The sequence below is a fragment of the Phyllobates terribilis genome, unplaced genomic scaffold, assembly GCF_046119375.1.
Source record: "Phyllobates terribilis strain yellow unplaced genomic scaffold, ASM4611937v1 Scaffold_9__5_contigs__length_417890890, whole genome shotgun sequence".
Taxonomy (NCBI): Eukaryota; Metazoa; Chordata; class Amphibia; order Anura; family Dendrobatidae; genus Phyllobates; species Phyllobates terribilis.
The window spans coordinates 240,352,098-240,376,344 of record NW_027362769.1 but is presented as its reverse complement, the minus strand read 5'-3'; the positions used below and the strand labels follow the sequence as shown (position 1 = coordinate 240,376,344).

The window sequence follows — 24,247 nt, the reverse complement described above, 5'->3', positions numbered from 1 at the left end:
GATCTTGATTTATTTGAGGGGAATAGCACTTTTAAGGACATGATCCCAAGATCAAGTTTTGAGTACAGCAGAAGTGAGCATGCTCTACTTCCGCTACCTTCATTGAGTATGGGACTGCCGGAGAAAGCTGTACTCTGCTTTCTTCCGGTAGTCCCATTGAGAATGAATGGCGCTTGCGCCCCTTCACGCCATCATATTATGACTATGGCTTGGAAGATATGATTGGCTTAATATGGGTGTGTGGCTTCTGAAGAAATGGGAACGGTGCAGAACGTCTGGAAACAATTTAGTAAATTCATGTTTCAATGCACTACTTAAGATTTCTCTAAAGTGGCCAAGGCCTTTCATGGCCCTATTCTCCAATGCATAGTGATAGCAGAGATGTGCACATTGTCTTAGGAAAAAAAATGGTGGTCATGAGTAATTATTTTGCTTCCCAAAATGTAAAAAATAATGTACAGATGATTGGGTTTATGGAAGCGTCCTACTCCCAGTCATTGGTATTCAGAGTTGGGATTCCTTGGCAATCAGAAAATCCAGCACTATGTTCAGGGTTTTTAGAGACTGGGAACTGATTATTTCACTTGCATGTCACATTATGGTAGTGAGGTGACCAACAGGGGCACATTGAGTAACCATTAAACATGCCGGGTAGGAAGGAGTTGAATGTGGATGTGTTCCAGAAATACAAATCAACATGCAAATCCCTGTATGAAGATCTCCGGCCTCGCTCCTGGTTCTGCTTGTGAGTGGTTTTCGCTGCCGGATGCCCTGGAGATGACTGCTAGGCAGCAGCTTTGTATATGCGATTCGTGCTTGGACAACTTTCTGCGTTACAAAGCTATTTGCAGGCAGAAGTTCTCCTGGTCCAAAGAGGTCTCTCTGCTCTCCTAAAAATAAGCCAGAGTCATGGTGCATCATATCCTTGCCATATAGGCCTAGCCTAAACCAGAAAAGAAAGCGAGAGCTGCTAATACAATTGAGACGTATGAAGAATCCAAATGCACTTACAAGATCCAAAGTGGAGAAACGCTGACCACAATGTGGGGGCTCACGGTCCGCATCTGTCGTCAAAGGAGAGACGAGCCTCAGGTCAGAAGATCCCAACTCATCTGCTCTTCTCAATTTCTTTATTGTAACTTTTCCATAAGTTAAAAAAAGATACAATAAAATGGAGCTCCACTGCTTGTCTGTAGCCATGTACGAACACAGAAATTACACAAATTCCCTACTCCAGTTCTCCTTGCTATTTGCACCTTAAAGACAACAATTCTAGCATTCAAGACAGACTCCTCCGCCCCCCCCGACTGCTCCCTTCCATGCGCCCCGACTGCTCCCTTCCATGCGCCCCGACTGCTCCCTTCCATGCGCCCCGACTGCTCCCTTCCATGCGCCCCGACTGCTCCCTTCCACGCCCCCCCAACTGCTCTTTTCCACGCCCCCCCGACTGCTCTTTTCCACGCCCCCCCAACTGCTCTTTTCCACGCCCCCCCGACTGCTCTTTTCCACGCCCCCCCGACTGCTCTTTTCCACGCCCCCCCGACTGCTCTTTTCCACGCCCCCCCGACTGCTCTTTTCCACGCCCCCCCGACTGCTCTTTTCCACGCCCCCCCGACTGCTCTTTTCCACGCCCCCCCGACTGCTCTTTTCCACGCCCCCCCGACTGCTCTTTTCCACGCCCCCCCGACTGCTCTTTTCCACGCCCCCCCGACTGCTCTTTTCCACGCCCCCCCGACTGCTCTTTTCCACGCCCCCCCGACTGCTCTTTTCCACGCCCCCCCCGATTGCTCTTTTCCACGCCCCCCCCGATTGCTCTTTTCCACGCCCCCCCCCGACTGCTCCCTTCCACGCCCCGCTGACTTGTGGTAGTTGTGGACGAGGTTCTTTATTTTTTCAGATGGTAAAGCTGCCTATTCTTCTTGGCAAAAAGCCTCCAGTTCCTGTAAATTCCTGGGCTGTCTAGCATGAACTGCGCGCTTGAGATCTCCCCAGAGTGGCTCAATGATATTGAGGTCAGGAGACTGAGATGGCCACTCCAGAACCTTCACTTTGTTCTGCTGTAGGTCGACTTGGCCTTGTGTTGTGGATCGTTGTCATGTTGGAACATCCAAGTACGTCCCATGCGCAGCTTCCAGGCTGATGAGTACAAATTAGCCTCCAGTATTTGCTGATAACGTGCTGCATTCATCTATCCTTCAACTTTTACCAAGTTTCCTGTGCCTTTGTAGCTCACACATCCCCAAACCATCAGCAATCCACCTCCGTGCTTTACTGTAGGAATGGTGTTCCTTTCATCATAGGCCTTGTTGACCTCTCTCCAAATGTAACATTGATGGTTGTGGCCAAAAAGTTCAATTTTAGTTTCATCACTGCAAATTACGTTGTATCAGAAGTTTTGAGGCTTGTCTATGTGCTGTTTGGCGTATTGTAGGCGAAATACTTTGTGGCATTTGCACAGTAATGGCTTTCTTCTGGCGACTCGACCATGCAGCCCATTTTTCTTAAAGTGCATCTTGAAACAGCCACACTGCTAGTTTTCAGAGTCCTGAATTTCAGCTGATGTTATTTGTGGATTTTTCGTTGCATCCCGAACAATTTTCCTGGCAGTTGTGGACGAAATTTTTGTTGGTCTACCTGACCGTGGTTTGGTTTTTACAGAGCCCCTCATTTTCTATTTGTTAATCACAGTTTGAACGCTGCTGACTGGCATTATCAATTCCTTGGATATCTTTTTGTATTTCTTTCCTGTGTTATACAGTTCAACTACCTTTTCCCATAGATCAGTTCACAATTCTTTTGCTTTCCCCATGACTCACAATCCAGAAATGTCAGTGTTTGGATCAAAGATATAAGAGTCTGTCTGGATCCCAGAAACTCACTCAGCTTTTATGCACACACACACTGATTACAAGCAAACAGGTCACAGGTGAGGATGTTACCTTTAGTAGCCATTCAAACCCATTCGTGTCAAATTCTGTGCATGTTATCAGGTCAATATCACCAGAGTATGTGAACTTTTGATCAGGGTCATTTGGATGTTTTTGGTTGTCATTAAGATTTAAAAAGAGAAAACACAGTAGTTTGACAATAAATGACTTCACCCAACCAATAACCATGAGTGGAGAAAAAGTTTTTTTTGTTGTCATTCATATTCTCTGAAACAAGGCCAAGAAAGGAAAAATTCTGCCGGGGTATGTAAACTTTTGAGCCCAACTGTAACTTGAATCTGACACAAATAATAATAAATTAAAAATCTATGAAAATTAACAAATGAAAGTCATACATTGCTTTTCAACCCTGCTTCCACAGAATTTTTAAAAAATTACACTCATGAAATAGGCCTGAACAGAAATGATGGTACTCTTAACTTAATATTTTGTTGAACAACTTTTTGAGGCAATCACTGCAATCAAACAATTCCTGTAACTATCAATGAGACTTCTGCACCTCTCTACAGGTATTTTGGACCACTCCTCATGAGCAAACTGCTCCAGTTGTCTCGTGTTTGAAGGTTGCCTTTTCCAGACGGCATGTTTCAGCTCTTTCCAAAGATGCTCAATAGGATTTAGGTCAGGGCTCATAGAAGGCCACTTCAGAATAGTCCAATGTTTTCCTCTTAGCCATTCTTGGATGTTTTTAGCTGTGTGTTTTGGGTCATTATCTTGTTGCAAGAACCATGACCTGCGACTGAGACCAAGCTTTTTGACACTGGGCAGCACATTTCTCTCTAGAATCCCTTGATAGTCTTGAGATTTCATTGTACCCTGCACAGATTCAAGACACCCTGTGCCAGATGCAGCAAAGCAGCCCCAGAACATAACAGAGCCTCCTCCATGTTTCACAGTAGGGACAGTGTTCTTTTCTTGATATGCTTCATTTTTCATCTGTAAACATAGAGCTGATGTGCCTTGCCAAAAACTTCCATTTCTGTCTCATCTGTCCATAGGACATTCTCCCAGAAGCTTTGTGGCTTGTCAACATGTAGTTTGTCAAATTCCAGTCTGGCTTTCTTATGATTTTTTTTCAACAATGGTGTTGTTCTCTTTGGTTGTCTCCCATGAAGTCCACTTTGGATCAAAGAACAATGGATAATGCGATCTGACACTGGTGTTCCTTGAACTTGAAGTTCACTTTTAATCTCCTTAGAAGTTATCCTGGGCTCTTTTGTTATCATTCGTATTATCCGTCTCTTTGATTTGTCATCAATTTTTCTCCTGCGGCCATGTCCAGGGAGGTTGGCTACAGTCCCATGGATCATAAATTTCTGAATAATATGTGCAACTGTAGTCACAGGAACATCAAGCTGCTTGGAGTTTGATGTTCCAGAAGCACGCATCCAGCCGTTACAGGTAAGAGGGGTGTATTGTGCTGGAGATCGCGGTATGTGTACACACTGAACGCATACCGCGATCTCCGGCGCCATACTTACCTGACCGGGAGGAGCTTTGCATCGGCGCCTCTCTTCGCCAGAGACCAGGGCAGGAGTGAGGTGTCGGATTGGAGCATGCGCATAGCGCTGTCTGGCACCATTTTCCTGAAGACACATTTGCAGTGTGTCTTCAGCAAAATGGCGTCTGACAGCGCGGGTATGAGCACTCGCGTACTCCGGCGCTGCACTCCTCCCCCGGCCTCCGGCAGAACAGGACACCGCAGCGCTGGAGCACACCGAAGAAAGGTGAGTATAAGTGTTTATTTTTTGTATGTGTGTACAGCGTGAAAGGGATGAGGGTTGCGACACATACCAGGATTGGGGGGTGAGGGGGCCACACATACCAGGATTGGGGGGTGAGGGGGCCACACATACCAGGGTTGGGGGGATGAGGGGTACCAAGCATACCAGGATTGGGGGGATGAGGAGTACCAAGCATACCAGGATTGGGGGGATGAGGAGTACCAAGCATACCAGGATTGGGGGGATGAGGAGTACCAAGCATACCAGGATTGGGGGGATGAGGGGTACCAAGCATACCAGGATTGGGGGGATGAGGGGTACCAAGCATACCAGGATTGGGGGGATGAGGGGTACCAAGCATACCAGGATTGGGGGGATGAGGGGTACCAAGCATACCAGGATTGGGGGGATGAGGGGTACCAAGCATACCAGGATTGGGGGGATGAGGGGTACCTAGCATACCAGGATTGTGGGGTGAGGGGACCATGCATACCAGGATTGGGAGGTGAGGGAGGGGACCATGCATACCAGGATGGAGGGGTACCACACATACCAGGATTTGGGGGTGAGTAGAGCATGCATACCAGAATGAGGGGTACCACATATACCAGGATTTGGGGGTGAGGGGACCATGCATACCAAGATTGGGGGGTGAGGGGACCATGCATACCAGGATTGGGGGGTGAGGGGACCACACAAACCAGGATTGCAGGGTGAGGTGACCACGCATACCAGGATTGGGGGGTGAGGGGACCATGCATACCAGGATGAGGGGTACCACACATACCAGGATTGGTTTGTGAGGGGACCATGCATACCAGGCTTGGGGGGTGAGGGGACCATACACACCAGGATAGGAATGCGGGGTACCATGCATACCAGGATAAGGGGTACCATGCATACCAGAATAGAGATGAGGGGTACCATGCATACCAGGACTGGGGATGAGGGGTGCCAGGCATACCAGGATTGGGGATGAGGGGTGCCAGGCATACCAGGATTGGGGATGAGGGGTGCCATGCATACCAGGATTGGGGATGAGGGGTGCCATGCATACCAGGATTGGGGATGAGGGGTGCCATGCATACCAGGATTGGGGATGAGGGGTGCCATGCATACCAGGATTGGGGGTGAGGGGTTGCCATGCATACCAGGATTGGGGGTGAGGGGTGCCATGCATACCAGGATTGGGGGTGAGGGGTGCCATGCATACCAGGATTGGGGGTGAGGGGTGCCACGCCTTCCAGGATTGGGGGTGAGGGGTGCCACGCCTTCCAGGATTGGGGGTGAGGGGTGCCACGCCTTCCAGGATTGGGGGTGAGGGGTGCCACGCCTTCCAGGATTGGGGGTGAGGGGTGCCACGCCTTCCAGGATTGGGGGTGAGGGGTGCCACGCCTTCCAGGATTGGGGGTGAGGGGTGCCACGCCTTCCAGGATTGGGGGTGAGGGGTGCCACGCCTTCCAGGATTGGGGGTGAGGGGTGCCACGCCTTCCAGGATTGGGGGTGAGGGGTGCCACGCCTTCCAGGATTGGGGGTGAGGGGTGCCACGCCTTCTAGGATTGGGGGTGAGGGGTGCCACGCCTTCTAGGATTGGGGGTGAGGGGTGCCACGCCTTCTAGGATTGGGGGTGAGGGGTGCCACGCCTTCTAGGATTGGGGGTGAGGGGTGCCACGCCTTCTAGGATTGGGGGTGAGGGGTGCCACGCCTTACGCCTTACAGGATAGGGATGAGGGGTGCCATGCATACCAGGATAGGATGGTGGGGACAGGATGGGAGCAGCACAAATACCAGCATGGGACACCATATACCAATAAAATTGCTCGCCACCCAGGCATAGAACAGGTTCAATAGCTAGTTTATGTGTGTGTGTGTGTATATATATATATATATATATATATATATATATATATATATATATATATATATATATATATATATATATATATATATATATATATATATATATATATATAATCGAATCTCTTCTTGGGGCCACAGAGCCTAAGATATCAACTAATCTCGATGTTTTTATCCCAATTGTGTTTGTCTATTTACACCCCTCAACATTGAAATTGCAACACCAAGAAGGAAAAATCATGGAGATCTGAAAATTATAGGATCTATAGACAAGTAAATGGTATGAAAATGATGAAAAAATGGAAACAACATTTTCAGAGTCTTGATGTATTCAGTGTGATGATGTCGTGTTGAAAATCTGCTACTGAGACACTTTCATGTATCATCGTGATGGCCTCTTCATTGCGTTGCCCACTTTGTCTCCAGACCAATCTCTGGCTATCATTGCATCCAAGGCAAAAGCAGAGCTCATGTCATGCAAACGCCTCTAGATGGTTTGTGTAGACACTATTTTACACCTTGGGCTTGTTATGTGTTGTCTCTTTTCACTTGCACTACACTGGATCACTGTGATCCATTCTTCGATTCTGACAAGACCACACGGGCATCACCAAAAGGAGGCCTTCAAGATGGATCCTCACACCAATCCTACTCCCAGAATTGCGGTGTGCGGCTACATAATGTACAGTAGATGGACCCCTTTAGTCTTCATTCCAGGTACGCTAGCAGCTTGGCGTTACATTTATTTTGTGGTGCCACCATCTGTATGGCCAGTTCTCAAAGGTGTCCCAGGAGCCATTTTTCAACACCAACGTCATCAGGCCTAATGTTGCTTGTGCTACTGTGAGTGGCCTAAACATGCCACCATGGCCTACAGCATCCCTGGACTTGTCTCCCATCAAGCACATTTGGGATGCCATTTGTCAGCAATTGCACAAGGAGCTGCCAGCTGCGGATCTTGATGATTTGCCGAAGTGCATTCATCTCGGTAGAATATTTCTCAGACAGCCATTAATATCCATTCATAGCAGCCCAGGCATGTAGGAGCCTGTAGTGTATTTCTGCATGTGGTGCTCATACTCAAGGCTGAATAAATTGAGATGTTTTCTATTTTATTCAGCGTTAACCTGTCTATCCATCCTGTGAAATCCATAATTCCACGAATATTTTTTCATGGTGTTGCAATTTGAAATTTGAGGAGTGTATTTTGCCTGTGTATCCTGCCACTTTATAAAATGAAAACTTTTATACTGTACATAAGGGCAAAGTCAATAGCCGGTGAATGGGAATAAAGCTATTCATATCCAGTCTGCCTGGCATTTTACAAATTAGTTGATTTGCATAGACTTGAACAACAAACACTTCTAATAAGGATGTTGGTGTAAGAACTCAGCGTGCCTTCCTGCTATTTTATTAATTGATTTCCAATGTACTTTAAAAGTCTGCACAGGGGGATGAATAATATAGCGTTGTAAATGAAGAAACATAATGTTGTTTTGGCAAAGGCAGCAATGCTAGAGTGTATTGATGATTTTTTTTTACATGCGGTTTAAAGAGCTGTCAAATTTTTTTATTGTTTGGCTATTCATATAATTATTGTATTTTTTTTCCACAGTATGTGGGGCCTAATTTTTGTAGTTTTCATATGCTTTCATATCATATGCTATGGGCCTGATCCTAGCGATGTGTCACTTATTAGGCTTTGTGTTGCTGTTTCAATACAATCAGTGTTTTATCAGCAGGAGATTATCACTACAAGACAAGGTATCTCGTGCCATGTAGTTCTCTTGCTCTGTGTAAATCCATTCCCACCACTGATTGGCAGCTTTCTGCCTATACACAGTGTACACTGAAAGCTGCCAATCAGTGATGTGGGCGGGGTTAAACAGAGCTCAGCATTCTGAGCACTGCTAGATCTGCAGCAAAGAAAACCGTTCCTGCCCGTACAGAGCACTCACCAAAAGTTTGCAATGCAGATATGCGTAGACTCTCAAATAAAAATCTGTGTAAGGCCGTATCCACATGTAGCATAATTACTGTTTTTTTTTTTTTGTTTGTTTTTTTGCTGCTTTTTATCCTAATATTTTCTGCAGGTGTGAACAAAAAAAATCCACAATAAAGCCAAGTTCCTATGTAGTATAAATGCTGCGTTTATTTTTTCCCCACTGTTTTTGTGCAGAAAATTTTCTGCATTTAACTGTCCAAGTAAAGTGGATGCGTTTCATGAAAACTTTTGCCCACTACTGAACTGTGCGTATTTTGGAGCATCTTTCTGTATAGGATTCTGTAAGGAGCCTAAAAAAAAAATACATTGCATTATTTAAGGGCAGAATGAAATTTCTTCTGTACTAAAAAAAAAAAAAGTATTAAAAACTTTTTAAAACGCATCAAATATAAGGAGTAATGGAGAGGACAGCTGCAGAAAACATGCGGCTAAAAAACAGAAGAAAAATGCCGTATTTATAATTGTGTTTTTTGCTGAGTTTTACCCCTTTGATGCTTTTTTTGATGAAGATTTGAAGCGACATTATTTAATGCATTTTTTCAGCTTTGATTCTGCATTTAAAAAGCCCAACTTTGTTTTTTTCAGACTCCCTATAGAGAAAAAAAAAGCTCCGAAATGCGCACAGGTCAATGTCGTCTTTAAATGCACAGTTCATGAGTTTTCATTAAATTCTGTCCACTTTTCTCAGACAGTTAAACGCAGCAGATATTCTCTGCAAAAAACTGAGCTGAAAAAGCGCAGGATTTACGCTACGTGTGTACACAGCCCAATACACAAGCAGATTGGAAGTGCCTGATTTCTCTGCTGCTAATCTGCACAGAAGGGAAAGGCTTGGCAGTACTCCACTTACTCTGCGCAGTCTCTTTTTGCCATGTTAATCAGATTTTTTTTTTTTTTAACATTTCTGCGTAGAAAACCCATTTAGGTGAAATAACTTTGGTTTCTCATTCTGGATGATCTGAGCGGACAGCATCGTATAGTACATTATTCATAGTCGTACTCTTTTCCATTAGCTTTATATTCAGTTGCTAATAAATGCTACATAGACCTTGTATACATCCATCAAATGAGATTATTAAGCAGCCGCCTGCTGCAGAGAGATAGGATTCAGGGTGACAGTAACATGCGGCAGAAGAAGCCATGCGCTCCCATTCTACATAAATCCGGATATAGGGGTTCGAATCTCTGGTTTGTATTTTGAAGAAGCAAAACATAATCTCATCTGGTCACACCTAATTACTGTAATGTAGAATATTCCTAATATTGTGGATCTAATGTTGTATCAAAATATCTAATATATATAATCGTCTTATCCCGTCTGTCTGTCCTTCTGTCCAGGAAATCCCGCGTCACTGATTGGTCCGGCCGCGGCCAATCAGCGACGCGGGATTTCAGAAAAAAGATGGCAGCCGTTAGCGGCTCATCTGCCGCACGGAGGTCAGCGGCGATGCAGCCGGGAGATGACCGGCGCCAGCCGGTCATCTCCCGGCTGATTGCAGCAGAACTACCCCGACCGGCGGCGCCGCTGACCTCCATGCGGCTAACGTCGAGAGATCAGCGGCTAGGACCGCTGATCTCCCGACGGTAAGTGTGAAGGGAGGACCGGGGAGCGGCACCGCCGGTCGGGATGCTTCTGCTGCGAGCAGCCGGTCATCTCCCAGCTGCTCGCAGCGGAAGTACCCGCACAAGCAGCGCCGCTCCCTGGCCCACACTAATACGACGCTGATTGGTCGTGGCCGCCGGCTGACCTCCATGCGGCTACCGTCGGGAGATCAGCGGCCGCTGATCTCCCGACGGCAAGTGTGAAGGGAGGACCGGGAAGCGGCGCAGCCGGTCATCTCACGCAACGCCGCTCCCCGGTCCTCACTAACACAATTTGCCGGCGGCCGCAACCAATCAGCGATATTGGCGCCAAATTTAAACACCGCTGTGCAGATTGCGCCCGGTGTACCGCATACATATTCTAGAATACCCAATGCGTTTGAATCGGGCCACCATCTAGTATTTGTATAATTGCATATCTACTATACTTTTGACTCCCTCCTGATCTTTGCTCACATATACTGCACAAGATATGCCGGAATGAATGAGACTTCAACCTGTATGTTTTGTATGGTTGTAATATTTTTTTAGGGCTGCGGTCAGACAGCCATATGTTCTCTCGTGCGAGAGTTGGGTCGATTATGCTAATGACTCTCTGATCAAACTCTGTCAAGAGTCAAGTGTCATCTTACTGTGATCTGATTCTCTCGCATGAAAGAAAGTCTCAGCCCAGGTGCAGAGAAGACGGAGAACTTAATTTTTCCATCTTCCCTATTGTCCACGTAAATCGGACTGCACTCTTATGACATCCAAGTGCAGTGTGATGTTTTACATCCACCCATAGTATGGGTGCGCATGGTCCAATCATCGAATGCACCTGCAGCCGAATCGCCATGAGAAAAAAAGCATTGTTCAGCACTGCCCCACAGTATAACATTGGGACGAGTGCTATCTGATAAAACATCTTCTAGCTCTCTGCCGTGTTATACGCTCTTATGAGCAAGACCTTAGGCTACAAGTCTACAGAAACGCTATGTGACTGCAGACTTGTGAATCCTCACATATCGCACACTGCACATTGTGAGGATTCTCCTCCGGTACCGTGCTGAAAGCAGCGGGCGTGTGACTGCAAGTATGTGATTTGCATACTTGCAATCACATGCCTACTAGTGCAACCTCGCTCAATTCAAGCATATTGAGCGAGGCCAGAGACGTCTAGTCGGAATGTGGCAAGAAATATGCAAATCATATACTTGCGTTCACAGGACCGCCCACTCGTGGCACAAGTCTGCAGTCACTCGAAGTCTGGACAACCCCTTAAATTTGATCAGATCAAAATAGGGGAAACTAGATTGGCAACTGAAAAAAATACAGTTAAAATACAGACTAAAAAAAAATGTAAAAACTTTTCACACTTTACTATTAACAAACTATGCTTCGTCATTGGTGAAACGCGCGTCGGGTGTTTGGCGGGTGAGCTTTTTTATATTGGTATTTTACCTTTGATATCACATACTTTGGAAATTCTGATATCTGACATTATCTAGGGTTTTGTATACTGTGCTTACCATACATTACATAATATTTTTCCCTACAGTATTTTATATTATTTACCTGAGAGTGGTTTTCCCAGCAGTATATTTCTCAAGCACACGTGTGCGTGCAATGGTATGTACCTATCTATATTTGTATTTATATTTTTATGATTACAGGTATATATTCTATTTATGATGTATTTTACTTGTGATTACATTTAACCACACATAAGGGGTTTCCTATCATAGCTCACCCACTAAATTTTATCTACTTGTTCCCTGTGTTCATAAATGTTTTTTTGTCTTTCTTTTAAATTGTATTGAAATAAAATTTGAGATTTTTTATGAACATTTACTTGTGTATTATTTTGTTCCTGGCACACATGTCTCTCTTGGATGTTAACAAACGAACAAAAAAAAAATCATTTCTTTAAAATAGGTATTAAAGCACCATTACAACAGTGCAAATATTACTTTTGATATCTAACAAATAAAATTTAAAGCTGTTAATCTGCTGTATCCACAATATCTCTCAAAAGTGCCTGTACATTTAGGACTGAAACAATTGCCTCTGCAGGGTTAAATTTGTCCATGATCATGGATTCTCCCTGGTAAATAAATGAAATCTGACACAGCATAATTCAGTTTGTTGGAGGTCAGTGGCCTCCTCTAATGCTCAGCAAAATGATTTATTATCTGCGACTATATACATGCAATTTCTGGATGTTATTTGCTTTTCTGCTCAGGAGATTGTTTGTTTGAATGTATATATAATATATAGTACTATACATATAATTTGTGACAAAGTCACTGGCAAAGTGCTGGAGGGGAGGTATGTTTCCCCAACACACTGTGTTGCAAGTTTTTGTGCACGACCATAGTGGGTGGGAGGTCATTCACCATATCTCCACCCCAGGGTGCGGTCTGGAGTTTAAATAGACTGCCTGCTGAGGTATTCAGTGTTCAGTAGGTCTGAAGAGGCAACTCCAGACAGGAGACGTTTGTGTTGAGCTAACCTGAACCACGTGAAGTTGCTAAACTCTCAGCGGGCGGATCCCGGCTACCACAAGGACTGTGCTTTGTGTGACCACTTTGTTTCGTTTGTTCTCCTGTTTTGCCCAAAGGGCCTTGTTTATTTTTACTTCACCATGGTTTATGACTGTATAATAAACCAGGGAAGAATTTTAAAGAGACAGTGTTCCCATGTCTACCTCTGTGAACAGCAGAGTGAGCCGATCTACCACATCCAGAATATAACCGGAGATGCGTGTCTCTGTCTGAAGCCTTTTATAGACTGCACAAGCGCGACACACCTGCGCAGTCTGGCTCCAGATAGAAGAACGCATCGAGCCGTTACAGGTAAGAGGAGTGTGTATGGCGCTGGAGATCACGGTATGCGTAGACACTGAACGCATACCGCGATCTCCGGCGCCATACTTGCATACTTACCTGACCGGGAGGAGCGTTACCGCGGCACCTCTCTTCGCCGGAGAGGGGTGCCACATATACCAGGATTGGGGGATGAGGGGTACCATGCATACCAGGATTGGGATGAGGGATACCATACATACCAGGATTGGGGGATGAGGGGTACCAAGCATAACAGGATTGGGGGATGAGGGGATTCCATGCATACCAGGATTGGGGGGTGAGGGGACCATGCATACCAGGATTGGGGGGTGAGCGGACCATGAATACCAGGATTGGGGGGTGAGGGGTGCCATGCATACCAGGATAAGGGATGAGGGGGGCACACATACCAGGATTGGGGATGAGGGAGCCATGCATACCAGGATTGGGGATGAGGGAGCCATGCATACCAGGATGAGGGGTGCAATGTATACCAGATTTGGAATGAGATGTGCCATGCATACCAGGATTGGGGATGAGGGGTGCCATGCATACCAGGATTGGGGATGAGGGGTGCCATGCATTCCAGGATTGGGGATGAGGGGTGCCATGCATACCAGAATTGGGGATGAGGGGTGCCATGCTTGCCAGGATTGGGGATGAGGGGTGTCATGCATGCCAGGATAGGGGTGAGGGGTACCATCCATACCAGGATGAGGGGTACCATACACACCAGGATAGGGATGAGGGATGGGGTACCATGCATACCAGGATAAGGCTGAGGGGGCCATGCATACCAGGATTGGGGATGAGGGGGGCCATGCATACCAAAATTGGGGATGAGGGGTGCCATGCATACTAGGATTGGGGATGAAGGGAGCCATGCATTCCAGGATTGGGGATAAGGGGTGCCATGCATACCAGGATTGAGGATGAGGGGTGCCATGCATACCAGGATTGGGGATGAGGGGTGCCATGCATACCAGGATTGGGGATGAGGGGTGCCATGCATGCCAGGATAGGGATGAGGGGTACCATCCATACCAGGATGAGGGGTACCATACACACCAGGATAGGGATGAGGGATGGGGTACCATGCATACCTGGATAAGGCTGAGGGGGCCATGCATACCAGGATTGGGGATGAGGGGGGCCATGCATACCAGGATTGGGGATGAGGGGTGCCATGCATACCAGGATTGGGGTTGAGGGGTGCCATGCATACCAGGATTGGGGATGAGGGGTGCCATGCATACCAGGATGAGGGGTACCATACACACCAGTATAGGGATGAGGGATGGGGTACCATGCATACCAGGATAAGGCTGAGGGGGCCATGCATACCAGGATTGGGGATGAGGAGTGCCATGCATACCAGGATTGGGGATGAGGAGTGCCATGCATACCAGGATAGGATGGTGGGGACAGGATGGGAGCAGCAAAAATGGCAGGAGGGGGACAGCACATACCAGCATGGGAGACCATATACCAATAAAAATCCTCGCCACCTGGGCGTAGAACGGGTTCAATAGCTAGTTTATTTTTATCAATGAACAAAAGAGAAATCCAAACTAAATCACTATCCTTTATCTTCAAATCGCCATCATTCCTTCTAGGTACCTGCACAAGGTCAGGGATGTTGTAGGGTTAGGCTGTGTGCCCACAATGCATTTTTCAAGCGTTTACGCTGCGGAATTTCCGCAGCGTAAATGCTTGGGAAACTCTTGGTAAACCTTCCCTCCATGGTCTCCAATGCAATTCCGCACTTTCAATGCCCATGCTGCGTATTTTTCCGCAGCGTTTATACTGCGCTCAAAAATACGCTGCATGTCCATTGATTTTGCGTACACGCAGCGTTTTCGCCGCCATTGACTTGCATTAGAACGCGCCAATTCCGCAAGACTGCATCTGTACTTGCGTAATTGGCGCGTTCTAATGTGCGGATGGTACCTAAGTCTGGAGGAGAGGAGACTCTCATCCAGACCTGGGTACCATAGAATCTGTAAAAAAAAGAATTTAAAATAAAAAATAAAGTGTATACCTGCCATGACGTCACTGAGTCATGTGACCCATCACATGACTCAATGACGTCACCGCAGGTCCTTCACACCACCGCGAGCATTGCAAGAGACCGGACGGCGTGGACAAAACACCGGGAGGACATCGGAAGGTGAGTATAATCTTTTTATTTTTATTTCTTACCATTCTTATTCTTTTTTTTAACTATTACTTGGTCACACTATATAAATCCATGTCAGTTGCATGGATTTATATAGTGTGACCACCTTGTCAAGCACTTTTCCAAGTGATGCTCAAAATCGCTTGGAAAACTACTTGAAAAAAAACGCATGCGAAAACGCATGTAAGGCTACGTTCACACACTGCGTATTTTTGCGCGCTTTTTTGCGCGCGCTTTTTCAAAATATGCAATGTGCCTTGTGTCTGCCGGCAAAGTGAATGGGAAATTCACTTTGCCGTTCAGACACTGTGTAATTTTACGCAGCGCGAAAGCGCAGCTGCGGAAAGAATTGACATGTCAATTCTTTACGCACTGCAGCCTGCGCTTTCTCCCATATTGTGCCCATTATAAGCGATGGAATTGTGCAGCGGTGTTCGCACACTGCGTAATTCCAGGGCTTTTTTACGGAGGTTCAGGAGAAATGATGTCTGTCTTTGTAGTGTACACTGCAGAAAAAAATGCATGTGTAAAAAAAACGCAGCAAAAAACGCAGTGTGTGAATGGAGGTGTTTTTTTTTACCTGCGAAATAAAACGCAGGTAAAAACTGCAAGAAAATACCCGTGCGTAAAAAAAAGCAGGAAATACGCAGTGTGTGAACGTAGCCTAAAAACGCTGAAAAAACACTTATCTCTGGCAGAAAAAACGCATGTAAATCTGCATGCGTTTTTTTCTGCCAGAGAGAGGCAAAAACGCTCTGCATCAAATCTGCTACGTGGGCACATAGCCTTATAGTCAGGGGTATGAGTAATCAATTCTACTAAACAGGTGATAATGATGTTTGGAACTGCCTCCTGCCGATTTCACTGTTCTATATATTTTCAAAATATGTCAGGTTCAGTTATGAAATCAGCCATTTCTTAATGAGTTTGACCTTCTGAATTCAAATCTGACAATGACAATTTTAGTTGGCTCTTGTTTCTATGATATCAAAGAGTTTTCCTTTTGCTGCTACATATAATTAATGCAAAAGTTTCAGTACTTTGAAAAATTATTAGTTTTGCAAATCTAAAGATGCAGAATATTTTGTTATGCCAATTTTCTGATATTTAGTTAGAGGAAAATTAGCAACAATTCCGATAACTAAAACATGTCTAAACACTATTGCGAACCTTCTAAATGTATCAATGAGATACTTGAATGCTTTTGCATTTTTATCCATTGCCTTTACAAAGTTCTTCATTAGGCCCAACATGATATCCAATGGTGGTAACAAAATCTTATGTGGGCCAACAAGTGCTGGATGCAGGACATTTTTACTCACTGACTGAAGTGAATGTCGGAGAGGTCAGTCTCTTATTGTGGTGATATTCACTTGCATGACTATCCCACTCGCACAAGTAGTACTTTGTGGATCCACCCTGGAGACCAAGTATGAGGGCAACCACGTTTGAGTCACCACAGAGGGGCCATAAATGTTGGTCATAGTCCAGGCACCTCAACAGTTGTTTCATGTTCTCATAGGTTTCTTGCATGTAGACTGCATAAACAACTGGAATTGAAGGTAGCGCATTGCCATTATGCAGCAATGCGGCTATTAGGCTTGTTTTGGATGAATCGATGAAGAGTCTCCATTCCTATGGATTATGACTTCTCTTCAGAGCTTCCATTAAACTGTTGATGTTGTTGCCTGCCACAAGATCGCCCTCCATGCCGTATTGGACAAGATTTTTATCACTGTTGCGGAACAAAGAAATCTGAACATGGCCCACTAGGAGATTCCACTGCTGTAGCCTGGAACCTAAGAGCTCAACCTTATTCTTGGGCAGATACAAATCTCTAACAAGATCGTTCAGTTCACTTTGTGGTATAAGGTGTGTTTCAGTTGAGGTTACTGACAAAGTCTGGGTTGTGAGAGGAAGATGCTTCATGACACTAAGCGCCCTCTTCTTCCTCACTTGACTCGACTGAAAATGTTTCTGGTGCTTTTGGAGCCGGTAGTTCTTCTGTATGTGGTACTGGATGTATTGCAGATGGAATGTTTGGATACTGTAAAGTCCACTTCTTCTTCCTTGAAACTCCTTTCCTAATGGGGGGCTCCATGAAGAAATATGGGCAGCACAGTGGCTCAGTGGTTAGCACTGCAGCGCTGGGGTCCTGGTTTCAAATCCCACCAAGGACAACATCTGCAAGGAGTTTGTATGTTCTCCCCGTGTTTGTGTGGGTTTCCTCCGGGTTCTCCGGTTTCCTCCCACACTCCAAAGACATACTGATAGGGAATGTAGATTGTGAGCCCTATTGGGGACAGCGATGAAAAATGTTTGCAAAGCGCTGCGGAATATGTTGGCGCTATATAAAAATAAAGATTATTGTTATTATTATTATTATTATTATTATTAAATAGCAATTGGTAATGTGATTGGTTGTCTCTCTCCAGATCATTGGGACTGCAAAAGACATAGATTGCCTCTTTCCATGCAACGACTTAGTAAAATGTGATGCACATGTATTGCAGCATGTGTGTGTGGAGCCCAACTCTTGTCCTGATCCCCTATTCTGCAGCCAAAATACAGGTTGTAGGCTTTCCTTATCATGGTAGTCAAGTTTTGCCTTTGGGACGCAAAGGTGATTTCTCCACAAATGTAGCAAAAACGATCCGATTTTTAATGCAAGAACGAGGCATATCTGAAAAAATGTATAAAAGTATGTCAATATGCTAAGAAACTAAGCTAAGAAATCCTAAAACTGAATACCTTACACAGAGTGCATTTATAAAAGTAGGTGATGCAACTGCAATTAAGATTACATCATTGGAGCTGAGTTGGTGTTTTTTGATTGATCACCCGAAGATGATAAAATACTGAAGGCTCAATAGACTTAGTAGCTCGTCTATTACATCATTTATTTACTGTGCAATAATGATGATGAAATAATAAAGACGCAATTTTTCTATAAGCCTGCATAAAAGATGTCATAAGTAATGACACCCTCCTCTGGATCTTAAAATTAAAGACAATCAGCAAATTTAAGCATCATATTGGTTTTCAGTGCCACAAAATTAGTTACGTTCAATTGTTTTTGTCTCTTAACCAATTTGGCTGTAGAACAGCGTTCCTTTCAAAAACTGTGTGCAAGTGTTCATGGAAGAGTTAAAGGGGTTTTCCCACGAACAAAAGTTCATTTTAATCAATAGATCTTGGAATAATAATTTCCACAATTGAATGTGTTTAAATAAAACGTCCCTGTGCTGATATAGTATAAATGTGCCCCTGCTGTGTACTGTGTAATGACTGTGTCTGACTGCAGGGACATGGTCTGATCATACCACATCTCCTGGGCAGAGGAGGAAGCAAAAGAGAGTATACAGACATTACAGCAGGGGATCACAGCTGATTCTTTCTGTGAGGTAAAACATTGCTTATAAACAGGCAGGGAAATGTTTTACCTCACAGAAAGCAGCAGCTGTGATCCCCTGCTGTAATGTCTGTATACTCTCTTTTGCTTCCTCCCCTGCCCAGGAGATGTGGTATGATCAGACCATGTCCCTGCAGTCAGACACAGCCATTACACAGTACACAGCAGGGGCACATTTATAAGATTATCTCAGCTCAGGAACATTTTATTTAAACACATTCAATTGTGGAAATTATTTTTATTCCAAGATCTATTGATTAAAATCAACTTTTGTTCATGGGAAAACCCCTTTTAATGCTGTTTTGAAGGCAAAGGAAACCATATGTTGATCTTTGCAGCATTTTTACCATACCTGTCTAACATATGTATAATGTGTATATAGGTTATAATGTTCTTAATTTTTATGTGTATTGTATTTTTCAGGTTATAACCATCCAGCCCTTATAAAAATTATGCAACAGCCACAAAACCTGGTAAATATTCAACACTTTTCTGACAATGCCTTAATTGAATGATTATCATCTTGGTTCGCATCAAGGTTATCATCTGATTTATAATAATGTTCCACATTATGTGACACATAAATGAGATATAGTGGGACTGGATGCAGTGTAATACAACAAAATCCTATAACGTATAAGGCAATCAAGGAATAAAAATAGTACCCAGCTGCATTTAAGGGGATCATCCCATGTATTTAATTTGGTTTTATTAAGTATGTAGAGCAGAAGATGTGTTCTTTTTTTTTTTATATGGTTTATTTTTAAAAATGTCCTTTTGAGGTGACCAGATTGTACAAATGCACTTGTATACTGAGATTTCTTTATAGCGGGATGTGTGCGATTATGGATCTGAAATGGTAGAAATATTTCATAGACATCTCCAGTTATCAGTAATTGATGGTGGACATCCCACTCATGACCGGGGATGTTCACGGGAGCTACATGCAAAGCCTGCCTGTATAGTATAAAAGGGTTTGCCTTATCCAGGCTTCCTGCAGTACAACACAGCTGTCATTAAAGTTCTCAATTTGATTATGCTAATGTGATGACTCTGCAGACTCTGACCCATTCTGTATAGAAAAGCTGACAAGCAAGCTGTCGAAAACTAGATAAGTTTGATTGGGCAAAGTGAAAAAATAACACTTTTGAAGATTTTTTTTTTTTGTGTGTATAGATCACGTAAACATTTTAAAACCCGTTTTAAATGGATAACTTTGCAATGAAGATTTCCTTTAATTATTGTCAGGATGTTAGGAAATATTTTACTTGTTTTTTTTTTCCAATTATTTCCTAAGAGCTTGTGAAAAGTGTGAAATAAACTCCCAAAGTTGTCCCTCATTATATTTATTCATTGTAGGATTTTGCGCTTGACTTCCCTGCAGCTATTACATGCACGCGTTTCAAATACAATTTTTAATAAGCGAGAACTTTATATCATTTTGTCATGCTGTGCAAAATATTCTTACAAAGCCGAGACTCGCTAATAGAAATCCATATTCATGTCACACCAGGCAGCCATTTGTCTTTAATATATGCTCCACTGCAAGAGCCTTGTATCCGAGCAGGGACACGAATGATTGCACAGTACAGGGAGCAAGAGGACTTGGGAAAGCTCGCTCTTATGAAGAAGCCAATGAAAATTAATGAAGAATTGGGTGCAATTTAAAGCATACCTCCAGTGCAGGACCTATTTTACCTTTTCTGCTGGCTGGAGCAAAAATTTAAATGGCACCCCCTAACCAACCCACCCACCTAGCCATCTGAAGACACAGACTGTACAGATCAGCAGTTTTACCTCTAAAGCATTTGAAGAGAATGACACTATATTTGTCTGGATCAGAAGCTAATAGTGCACTACCACCAGCTTTAGAGTAGTGATTACAAGCTCTATAGAAATGAGCTTGTAAGCACTGCGCTCCTTGCCTAGGAGACCGGCCATTGTTAATAAACTGCAGTGGTGACAGGTAACCTAGGCAATGAGGAGTCAACAATAAAATCCCTCTGTTCTGAAGAATGGAGAGGATTTTTAATAAAATGTAAATTTCAAAGTTGATTTTTTTTCCAAGTATTTTGCAATTTTACCTATTTCATGTAATGAGAATAGCCCTCTAACAGTGATTACAGTCACACTGTACTGGTAATAATACCCATTGAATACATAGCAATCTTAATTGACATTGTAATGAGAAAAGCCCTCTAACTGTGATTACAGTCACACTGTACTGGTAATAATGCACATTGAATACATAGCAATCTTAATTGACATTGTAATGAGAACAGCCCCCTAATAGTGATTACAGTCACACTGTACTGGTAACAATGCCCATTTAATACATCACGATCTTAATTGACATTATCAGTTAAACTCACAAGTGTGAATTTTTTCCTAGAGCGCATTCGTCAACAGACCAGCCCTGGGTATCCTGCCCCCTGAGAATTTCACAGAGAAATTGGAGGAGTCTTTGTTATCTGTAAGTGGCTTCCAGCATTTATTATCAGTCAAATCCTTGCTGTGCAATCTCCAGTATTTGTGTGTGGCATGTAATCAATACAGAGAATGATATTGTTGATACAACCTGGTATTATGAGGGTTTTTTTATTATTATTATTTAGGTTGGACCAAAAGGATTGAGCCAAATAATGACCATGTCTTGTGGATCGTGCTCCAATGAAAATGCATTTAAATTAATATTCATGTGGTATAGGGTAAGTTAAAATATGCATAAAGCAATGTAGGATCCAGTACTCATTCAAGCAAAAAGAAAAAAAATTACATGAGAATCCCAAGGAATATCACTTAATTTGTATCAAACTACCATATTTCTTTATTGACCAAGCTAAAGTAGCATTCTATTTTTTTTTATTCAACCGGTCATTAGTCCTTTCTTATAAATATATAGTATTACGTTATTTTTTCATGAAATTGCGTAAATGATACCACAGAAGATCTCCATGAGAAGAGGGACATAAACTCCTATCACAGTTGCTGATAATAATTGCACAGCTTCTGTCACACAGTTTTAATGTAATAAAACTGTGTATTAATGTTATAATATACAGTATTAGCTTTAGAGTAATGTAGAGGAAAGAATGATCACACTTTAAGGGTTATTCAGGCTTGAGGGTAAAGTCTGCAGTCACTCTGTGACCACAAACTTGTGAATCCTCATAGTGTGCGCTGTCAGGATTATTTGGTGCCAGGAGTGGGTGGGCGTAAGACTGCAATTTGCATACATGCGGTCATAGGCCGACTAGAAGTGCACGGCCTCGCTCTATACGTATACAGCTTCACTCAATTTACTTATATTGTCAGAATTGCATAGTTGCAGTTATACGACTACCTGCTTCCACCACCGGCTGGGGCGAATCCTGACAGCGTGCAATGTGCGTGCTGTGAGGATTCACAAGTCTGCAGTCACATAGAGTGACTGCAGACTTGAGCCCCAAGCCTGGACACCCCCTTAATTTAAAATGAACAAAAAAATCTAATATATAATAAATAAATATATCAGAGTTTATAACATTATTGACAAATAGTCAAAAATGTCATGAAGTTCTTAACATTACCAAGCTTTCTGTATTTATTAGAAAGGCCTCTCACATTAAGCTGATCATAGGCTGTCTTACTGCTGTTAGACCCGCCATCAGCTGGGGTCTATGGCAGAACCCCGCAAGATGTTTCAGTTCCCTGCAGCCACATCATACACTAAATAAAGCATTGCTCAATTCCTTTGAATTGTGCTGCCTATGTAACCAAAGACTTGTTGGGTCATCCACCTCAACAGGCCCTTTAGTAGGGGGCTTAATAATAAATTACATTTACACTAATAATTCATAAAATAATCAGTTTTTTTATGTGTTATCTTAAATGTCTTTCAGAACAAGGAAAGAGGAAACAGCAATGTAACAAAGGAAGAACTGGACTCCTGCATGGTGAATCAGGTATAATAGCTAAAAATTCATCTTAAATGAAAACTGTAATAAAAATTCATACTCTGCATGCATTTTACTTTTTTTCTGCCTTTTTTTCCCTCCTTTCCCAAGAACCATCTTTTTTTTTTTTCAATATAGACCTATGAGGTCTTGTGTTTTTACAAAATGAGCTGTAGATTTGAATGATGACATTCATTTTATCATATAATGTATTGGAAGATGGGGAAAAATGTGTATTAAAATTGCAAACACCCCCCCCTCCACATACATACACTCACACCAGCGTAAAACTGGTGACCGATTCTCTTTAAATATGGCTGCTGGTCACTATGATGGAGATTTTGAAATGTTCTAGAGGGGCCCTGCTTTCTACCTCTTCCTAACATTTTATTAATTTGTTTTAGTCTCCAGGTTGTCCAGACTACAGCATTTTATCATTTATGGGAGGTTTTCATGGACGAACAATGGGTAAGAACATCGGGATGATATACTAAGCTGAATGCTCCACAATTAAGGCCATATTTTTTTTTATGCATTTTACACACTTTTTTTTTTCTATCTCTCAAAACTGCCTAAATTTACACCATTAGGAGAACAGTCAGTTTTAGACCTGCCTAATTTTTTGTTCTCAGTCTCCTACACATATCGGTGTCATATTAGACTGGTCAACAGTCTAATGTGTATGGGTCCTCCTGACTCCCCTCTAACAGTTAATATTGGGAGAGAGAAGGATACAGGATCCTTTTCTTGTCTGCGAGATAAGCCGCCTCCAGACAAGTCTGGCAGCGGCTCTTTCATAGAGGACAGGGTGAGCATTCCCATATATGCGAGAGCCTGGAGAGATGGCTGCCGGCCAAACGATCAGCTGAACAATGGTTTGATGCAATTTATTGTGTAAAAAAAAAAAAAATCCTATAAAATGTGCTAGAACATCGTGGTTGAGGTTTCGGGAAGCTTCACGTTCCCTGCTGTTGTTTGTAAAAATCCTTCAGCTTAGAGAAGAAAGTAGGGAACAAAGAGTGTAGACCAGTGGCTGTCACCTAGTGGGCCATGGCTGCATGTGGATGGTAGGTCCCTACCCTGTGGCCCCCGACTCCCCTTCTTCATTCTTCTAAGCAAATCTTCCTACTTGTCTCCTCTAAAGAAGGAGAATGGCCCATGTGGCTAGCCGGCCAGTGTATATGAGCATGCTGCTCTCCCACATGATAAAGGGAGGCCTTTAGCCTTTCGATCATAAGTTATTGCTAATGTCTTTCATCGTCATTCTTCTAGGTTGCTTGGCTACAACGCACTCTAAGGCGATACACAAATTAGACATTCCGTCCTTTGACTGGCCGATTGCCCCCTTTCCAAGGCTAAAGTACCCACTTGAGAAGTTTGTTAAGGAAAACCAAGACGAGGAGGCACGCTGCTTGGAAGAGGTAATTTGGCCAAATCAGGGCCGGGTTTCCATTCTACAGTTTTATTGTAGTAAAAGCTGTGTAAATCCAATTTACAGGAGGGATCGGGGTATCCATTCAGAATCCTTTCCATAAATTGGATTTATACAGCGTTTATGACAAAACTCATAAGATGGAATGACCACTTTCCCGACATGTCTGCTTCAGGAATCATCAAAATAAATATTCCAGAGCACCGATTCTTAGAAGCAGTCATATACAGATTGGCACAATTCCTACGTTTTAATAAATTGACGAGTTGTGTTACCGGTAATCTGTGTGTCCCCGCACAATATTGTTCAATCAATGCTGACCTTATCG

General features: G+C 43.6%; 1 protein-coding gene across 8 annotated transcripts in view; it reads left to right on the top strand.

The window, feature by feature from the left end:
* Positions 1 to 24,247, top strand: part of ABAT (4-aminobutyrate aminotransferase) — a 138,402-nt gene that overhangs the window by 96,172 nt on the left and 17,983 nt on the right. For all 8 annotated transcript variants that reach the window (XM_073647771.1, XM_073647768.1, XM_073647775.1 and 5 more), the window contains 6 exons: positions 18,976 to 19,025; positions 20,945 to 21,025; positions 21,168 to 21,260; positions 22,434 to 22,496; positions 22,892 to 22,955; positions 23,760 to 23,908. In XM_073647771.1, the coding sequence (XP_073503872.1) occupies positions 18,976 to 19,025; positions 20,945 to 21,025; positions 21,168 to 21,260; positions 22,434 to 22,496; positions 22,892 to 22,955; positions 23,760 to 23,908 (500 nt within the window). The remainder of the gene's footprint in view (positions 1 to 18,975; positions 19,026 to 20,944; positions 21,026 to 21,167; positions 21,261 to 22,433; positions 22,497 to 22,891; positions 22,956 to 23,759; positions 23,909 to 24,247) is intronic.